Source organism: Apaloderma vittatum, unplaced genomic scaffold, assembly GCF_000703405.1.
Source record: "Apaloderma vittatum isolate BGI_N311 unplaced genomic scaffold, ASM70340v1 scaffold22939, whole genome shotgun sequence".
NCBI lineage: Eukaryota > Metazoa > Chordata > Aves > Trogoniformes > Trogonidae > Apaloderma > Apaloderma vittatum.
The window spans coordinates 4,163-11,662 of record NW_009737323.1 but is presented as its reverse complement, the minus strand read 5'-3'; the positions used below and the strand labels follow the sequence as shown (position 1 = coordinate 11,662).

General features: G+C 48.3%; 1 protein-coding gene across 1 annotated transcript in view; it reads left to right on the top strand.

Moving 5' to 3' along the window:
• Nucleotides 1–5,672, top strand: part of TMED10 (transmembrane emp24-like trafficking protein 10 (yeast)) — a gene marked incomplete at its 5' end in the record, with an annotated part of 10,251 nt that extends 4,579 nt beyond the window's left edge. The window contains 3 exons of the mRNA XM_009877296.1: nucleotides 67–140; nucleotides 4,326–4,452; nucleotides 4,990–5,672. Of these exons, the coding sequence (XP_009875598.1) occupies nucleotides 67–140; nucleotides 4,326–4,452; nucleotides 4,990–5,111 (323 nt within the window). The remainder of the gene's footprint in view (nucleotides 1–66; nucleotides 141–4,325; nucleotides 4,453–4,989) is intronic.
• Nucleotides 5,673–7,500: the final 1,828 nt, after the last annotated feature.

Sequence of the window (7,500 nt, the reverse complement as noted above, 5' to 3'; positions counted from 1 at the left end):
GGAAAGCTGGTGATTTCCTGGCAGGCTGAATGTTTTGCACAATGAATCCTTTCATTATGCTTCCAGGAACAGGGAGGATGCCGGATCAGCTCGTGATTCTGGATATGAAGCATGGCGTTGAAGCAAAGAACTACGAGGAGGTATGTCCCCTGGCTGCCTGCACTGCAGGCTCTGCTTTCCCAGCACTCACGTGATGCCGTTTGTAGATCTGGGGCTCATGATGGGAAGCTCTTTTCCCAGTGGTGATGAAAGCCTGTCTGCATCCTGCAATTCCAGTGTGTGTTAGGGAAAGGAAAAAAAAGACAAACATCAACCCAAATTAATTCAGTACTCTGGGCACTGGGGCCTGATGTGTGAATTTCTTTGCTAGGACTGCATGACCCAGCTTCTGGGCACAGGCGTTAGAGGCAACAAGAGACTGAGATGTCAGTCCCAGCAGTGCAGTGCGTCTTAGGTTACTATCAGATCCTCCTAAAAGCCAAGTTGTGTTGCTGCTGTTCTTACCTTCCTGACTGTAAGATGTACTAGCTCAACAGCCCTGCAATGGCGCTTGTGCATTTCTAAGAACTGGCAGTGTGTCAGCGTAAAGGTGTTTGGCAGAGGCTGATGTGAACTGAGTATTTAGTTTGAAGGTGTGACATTGCAAATAGGCACAAAGCCTAAACATTTCCATCTTGGGAGGACATAGCTTTGTTAGACCCGAGAGCCAGCTGCATGGAATAGCTGTTGCTTTGTGGCTGGGACAGCCCTGCCTGGTTTGGATGCTGAATGTTGATGGCTGCTACCGTGCTTTCGGCTGACTAGAATTTGGGATCAGTCAACCCCCAGTACAGAATCTGTGCTTGAGAAAATGAAAGTTGTTGGAGAAAGATTCCTGGAAATGATTATTATGTCCACTGCATGCAACAGTATGAGAGGTGCCTTAGGAAGGAGAAGAGAGTGGGTGTCAGGGGAAGTTGTGTATGGTGCCAGTTAGAAAACAGACAGATTTCTGAGATGGGCATGCTGGCATTTTTATAATCGTTTGAGCTTTGGGCTAGCTGATCCTGCATGGCTTAGGTCAGACTAGAGCACAGCCTACGTGTAGAGTGAGAAAGTGCTGGGGATCAGGGAAAAGCACATCAGTCGTTGCTTAAGTCAGTCTAGAGCATATTCTGCGTGGAGAGTGAAAAAGCGCTTGAGGTCAGGGAAGCACTTGGGCCAGCTGTCTGGCAACCAGCTACTGAAGGATTACAGGATGTTGAAATCTTAGGGGATGACCCCTGAGACAGTAACTGGGAGGATTATGGTGACTACATTTACAGGATCTCTTTAAATACAACCTTACAGCATACTCTGCATTTCATTACTGTGGTGCTACCTGGAAGCATTGTCCCTATGCAGAAAGGTTCTCTTAGGTCTGTACATCTATGTACTCACTGGTTGTAGTGATAAAACTGTCTTGGAATAAACGTAAGTATCCGTTAAGCTTCTCAGCATAGTTAGACCAGTGAAAAATGTCCATGGACAGACATGGGAAGATAAGAGTGTAGACTTTCATTCCCATTTTATACCAAATTCAGCTCTTGGCAGCACTGGCAGGCAGCCTTGTCTTGTGAGGACCTCTCAGAGTGGCAGGCTCTGTTCAGCCTTGTTGAGCAGGGTGTCTGCAAAGGACTCACACTGGTTTACTGTTTGTACAGCTGCTACGGATGTTCAGCCACACTGCTCTGCAGCGTGTTTTTGCTTTTTTCATCCTCTCTTTCCCCAGGTTGCTGTAGTGTTTGTGGGTTTTGACCTCACAGGTTGCTGTAAGGCCTCAGTGGAGAGGGCTGTTGCTCAGGTACCTCTCCTTGCTGCCTTTTTGAGCCTTTTGTTTGAGATGTTAATCTGTCCAAAGGTACCAGTGACCTGTCTTCCCCCCTAGTTCTTCTTGTTGAATTGCTGCAAGGAGACTTGGTGCAGGGAGTTGAATGAGGATCACTGATACAGTCCTTGATGTGGATATATGCAGTGAGAGCTGGGGGGATGTCCAAGTCTGGCTTCATAAGCTTTCATAGATCTAGATATTCTTGGAGCAAAGCAACTGAGGGAGGGAGCTGAGTTAGACAACACTGCATGGCGGTGTCATTCCTTAGTTCTCTGGGATAAGGAGGAATAATTTTCTCCATTCAATAAGTAGAAGTGAAAGTAGTGAAAAGACTTTTCAGAGGGCACCAAGAAGGTTTGGCAATCTAGAGTCCCTTCCAGATCAGCTGCTCTTTGTCATTTCTTGGCTATAGCGTGTCTCTTTCTATGCTAGTAAGAGAGTTAGGCTTTGCCAAATTTTTCCATGGCCCCTGAGAAGTGAGTTGTTCTGGTGGTCCAGATGTTCCTTCTGGGATGGTGGTGTTGCACCATCACAGATTCTTGGTGGGCTTTTTACAAAATCTGTTGGAATAGCTGTGCATATTGGCTTTGCTAGGGATGAAAGAGGTTCCAGGATGTGTGTTTTGGTGTACACACAGGACTTAAAGTAGCTATCAGATGTTTCTAGCTACATCTGTTAAGAGCAGCTGAAGGGATGCTGGATGGAGCAGACAAGCCTTGGTTTTTTTCCCCAGTGGAACCTTTGTAGCCTTCTATGAATGAGGAAAAGTGCCCTCCAGGAAGGAAAAGGAGCCAGTCATTGTTGGGTTAGCTTGTCTGTAGAGCTGCCGGAGACCTTTTGGGTGTTAGAGACGTGCTGCTCTAGCTTTGTTAGCATAGTCTGGGCCAAAAGCACACTCACACTGGTGCCAGTTTTTCAGCAAAGCTCTACTGACAGATACGTGTCCAAGCCACTGGGTCTTGTCAGTGCAACTTACTGGCTAGAAAGTGGGAGGGGTTTAACCCGTTTCCTACCCCTCCTCACGAACACACTCTGAATTGATACTGCTGTGCTGGCAGAGCTGTGGTATACAGCTCACCTCAGCACAAAAATCCTCAGATGACTGCTTGGTGGTCTGCAGCTTTCCAGGATGCACGTGTCATGTGAAGGACCCTTCAGTGAAGTGGCTCATTAGCCAGCACTGGCCTTGTCACAGGCATCTCTACAGATGGGCTCTGACACGCAGGCAGCTGCCCCTGGAAGTGGTGTTTTGGGGATGCCTGCACCCTGGGCTTCCCTGTTGCCTGCCTGTTGGCACCTGGACCGCTGAGGGATGCTGTCCTGCATGTCCTTACTATGTCAGTAATCCTGTGTGGCAGTGAGACTGGTGCTGAGCTGCAGGTGCTTCAGGTGTTTTCTGCAGGTTTCTGTAGCGCATCTTCCTTGTGCTGCATCACTCGGGGAGGTGGCATCTGGCCTTTGTGGCAGGGGCCTGTCACTTGATGGTGATAGTGACAAACCCTGTGCAAGAACCAGGGTTACCCAAACGCTGTGCTGCAGCAGTGGCAGGAATTGCAGTTAGCTTCCTTTGAGTAATGTCCTTGTGTCACACATTTTGGATAACGTGCAGTCAGGTTACAGCCAGGGCTGGGGCAGGGACACGTGTTTACACATTCAGCTTCAAAGAGTTGCTGTTGTGGACTGTGCTTTCTAATTGAATTTCCTGTGGATTTTTCTTTTGGGGTACAAGTCTGTGTCTTGTAGGACTCTGTGTTGCGTGTTCTGCACAGAAGCGCCAGCTTTTACGAGGGAAATGTATTTTTCTGGGAAATGCATTTTTCTTTCAAGCGGGCTCAAAGGCCGCCAGTCCCGGCAGTGCAGCAGCAGCGCCCCCTGGTGGCTGGAGGCCGGGGGGGGACCCCCGGGCCGCGTGTGTGCGGTGTCCTTGGCGTTGTCAGTCCGAGGGGTGAAAGCCCTTGTGGGTCTGCTCGAAACACTGCTACCGGGAATCGGGCTGCCCGGGCTGCCCGGGCTTCCCGGGGGCTGTGGCAACGGTTGGCAAAGCGAGTCTGGGTGCCGATACCCCGTGTGCCGACGGAACGGTGTCGTGTGCATATGTAAGTTAGTCACCTGTGTGCCAGCCTGTTACTTCTGTTCACTGGAGGTTTAGTCATGTGGCAAGCTCTTCTACCCGCTCCTCAGAAGCCAACTGTGAATAAGCTAACATGAGGCTGAATAAGGAAGAAATGTACTTGTGTGCATACTGTGCTCCTCCGCTGTGTAGGAGGGGTAGTAGGAAAGTGTGTTTCAGAGAACAGGTGGGAGAAGTGATGGTGTTTTATGCAATGGTAGTTTCTGGCTTGTAGAGGTGTTTCCCTAGGGGAAGGATGCCCCAGATCTGTAGTATGTGAGGAGGAGTGGTTCAAACTGGCAGCAAAAACTCACATGGGAGCTTTTGGTTCTGGCTCAATGATTGCCTGTCTCTCCTGTTTTCTAGCTTGCAAAAGTGGAAAAGTTGAAGCCTCTGGAAGTAGAATTGAGGCGCCTGGAAGATCTTTCAGAATCCATTGTTAACGACTTTGCCTATATGAAGAAACGAGAAGAGGAGATGAGGGACACGAATGGTAAGAGACTGTGTGCTCCTTCAGAGGGACAGAGCTCTAAGACCACTTCTGCTGAATTGTTACTAGGTTACTAGGACAGTGTGTGCATGTGGAGATCAAGCACTTCTAGTGGTCTCTGTCTGTTCTGTTCCTAGTAAGGGAAACCTGCTGATACTTGTCTCTCTCTGAGGCAGTCGCTGAGTCTTGTGTGTCGCATCTCTAGAAATACCTTTTTTGTGTGTCCATTCCTAATGTGAATTACCTGAACCATTTAATGTTGCCCATTAAGCACAGTTTCACCTTGTTCCCTCTAATTAATCCTTCTCCTTGTTCCCTGTGCTTTTGTTCTCAAGTACTGCAGGTGCTTGGGTGCCCTTGCCTTCAGAGAATGGTTTGGGTTGGAAGGGACCTTAAAGATCATGTAGTTCTAACCCCCTGCCATGGGGGTTGCCTTTCAAGTTTCGAAGGGGTGGGGAGATAAAACTCTGGGAACTTTGCCCTCCTGAGGTGCATCCTGTGATGTCAGACTCCTGTGCAATGGTTTGTTCTCTGTTTCAGAGTCAACGAACATCCGAGTTCTCTACTTCAGCGTTTTCTCCATGTGCTGTCTCATTGGACTGGCCACCTGGCAGGTTTTCTACCTGCGTCGCTTCTTCAAGGCCAAAAAACTGATTGAGTAAAGGAGCAAGTCCTCCTCCCCCTCCTCTCAGACCCATCTGGACACTGCTGGGACGCAGCCGTGGTCTCCTGGAGCCATCTCACAGATGATACCCACTGACTGGAGCTTTTCTGCAGGAACTTGGACCCTAAAGGGGGAGGGGAGCCTAAACATTGGAGGCAACGGGGGACTTGTGAAATCCTGTTGGATGTAGAGGGTGGGGGAGGTTGCAATGGGTTTGGGGATTCCCGGGGCAGTGATTAAATAATAATAAAAAAAAAAATGATGTTTCCATGACAGCCACAGCAATTTTTTAAGCGCTGTCTGTTCTCCTGTTATAATCTTGGCTTGATGATGTCTCCCATCTGTCTGTGACTGTAGCATTACTCTGAGCCACTCGACCCTGCTGAGCTCTCTGGGTGCCGTGCAGGTGGCAGTGGGGCAGAGCAGGGGAACCTCTGCTCTCACCAGCTGGCATCGAAGCCTTGTGCAAACGGAGGTGAGTGCAAAGTAACAGGATTCATCATCCCAGCAGGGCCTGAGGATAGGAGGAGGTCCAAGGTTTGGTCCTAGTCGTGGACCTCTGTGTTTCTCCCTGTGGGAGCTGGTGTCTTTGTGCTAACAGGTCAGGGCTCTCGAGTGTACGGTGGTTCAGCCTGGAGGAAGGGGAGTTTTGGAAGGAGGGCTTGGGGACGTGTTTGAGCTCAGAAAGGAGAAGCCTGCTTTGCTCAAATAAGCTGTTCAGCCTTGGTCCTGCCCTTGCTCCACATGTTTGTCTTGGATTTGCCTCTCTTGTTCTGAAATGGCAACTTTTTCCTCAGAGCCTTGATCAGGGACAGCCTTTCGTGCAGACAGGAGGCCTTAGTCAGATACAGTCACAGAGCAGATAAGAGCAGGTTATGCTTGGAAACTTGGTCTTGCATTGAGCAGGAGACTTTTCTCATCTAACAGTGTAGCATTACCGAGCAGGCAGCTGGCTGAATCATTTTCTGAGACCTCAAAGTGAGGTGAGCTGCTGCTCGCGTGAAGCGTTGACAGTCTGTGCCCTGCTTGGAGGTCTGAGGGTGCAAGGAGAGAGTTTTGCAGGTTCGCAGAGGAGTTACTGGAAGAGTGTGGATGAACTCAGAAAAGCAGTGCAAGGTAGGAATAGGCTAATTCTACATCTGGGGAAGTCTGAACTGTGCCCTTAACAGAATTGTTATTCTCCTGTGCGGTACTACAGAGAGAGCAAGCGGATTCTCGTCGTTTCTCAGCTGTCCAGATGGCCAGGCTGGGATAAAACAGACAGGTTAACTTCCCAGATTTAGCTGCCGCAGTTTTTAGGCGGTGATTAAAATTATTTCACCATAGGCTAATTCTACATCTGGGGAAGTCTGAACTGTGCCCTTAACAGAATTGTTATTCTCCTGTGCGGTACTACAGAGAGAGCAAGCGGATTCTCGTCGTTTCTCAGCTGTCCAGATGGCCAGGCTGGGATAAAACAGACAGGTTAACTTCCCAGATTTAGCTGCCGCAGTTTTTAGGCGGTGATTAAAATTATTTCACCTTCTCTTCATTCCTTCAAAGCGAGTGGTTCATAGCAGCACAGCATTCTGTCACATCATGTGCCTAAACAGTTCTGGCAAGGAAAAGGGTTGTCATGGCCATGGGCCTGGGCTGCCTTTTTTGGGGGAAAAAAAGCTCATAGTTTTATAATTTTTTGACCTGAATCTGATCTATTGTTGGGAATGAAATGGTTATCCAGGGTGAAGCAATGGGAAGGAGAGTGAAAAGATGACCTCCTGTTGTCTAAATACATGAGTACTTTGACTCCCTTTTGCCATTGCTGAGTTCCTGGAGTTGTTGGTTCCACTGGCAAGTGCTTAGATTGCTTTTAATTGGTTTCTTTTTTGGTAAAGCCATATTAAGAACCCAAGTCCGCTTCTGCCCTTGCATCCATTTTATCCTTGTACATTTTTGAAAGCTGGTACAGTGCAGAACAGCCACGGGACTGAATTACGGAAGTCATTTGAAGGTAATTTTAGGTCTTACAGTTTGAAGCCTGTAGATCTGTTAAGGTTTTGCTTTTGTTTTTATATAACTTGAAAAGACAGTACAAGAGAGGGGCATTTCCAGTCTTGTCTGTTTTGATATCCTCTCCCCATCCTTATCTAAGTACAAAGATGTCTTTACCTTAAAAATGTGGCGAGGCCTTAAGTTCCCCAGGTGACTGTTACACTGTCATCATTCTGGTGTTGCATTTTGATTTCACTGTACTGCTGTGGTTACTGGGGAGCTGGTGTGGGGGGCCTGGTATGGATTTATCTGTAATGGCTGGTTGGGGGATTTTTGTCAACTTTCTCAAATAAAATTTCTTTGGGGAAAACCAACCCACCTTAATTGTCTGTGTGAGTCTTGTCCTCTTTGTGCAC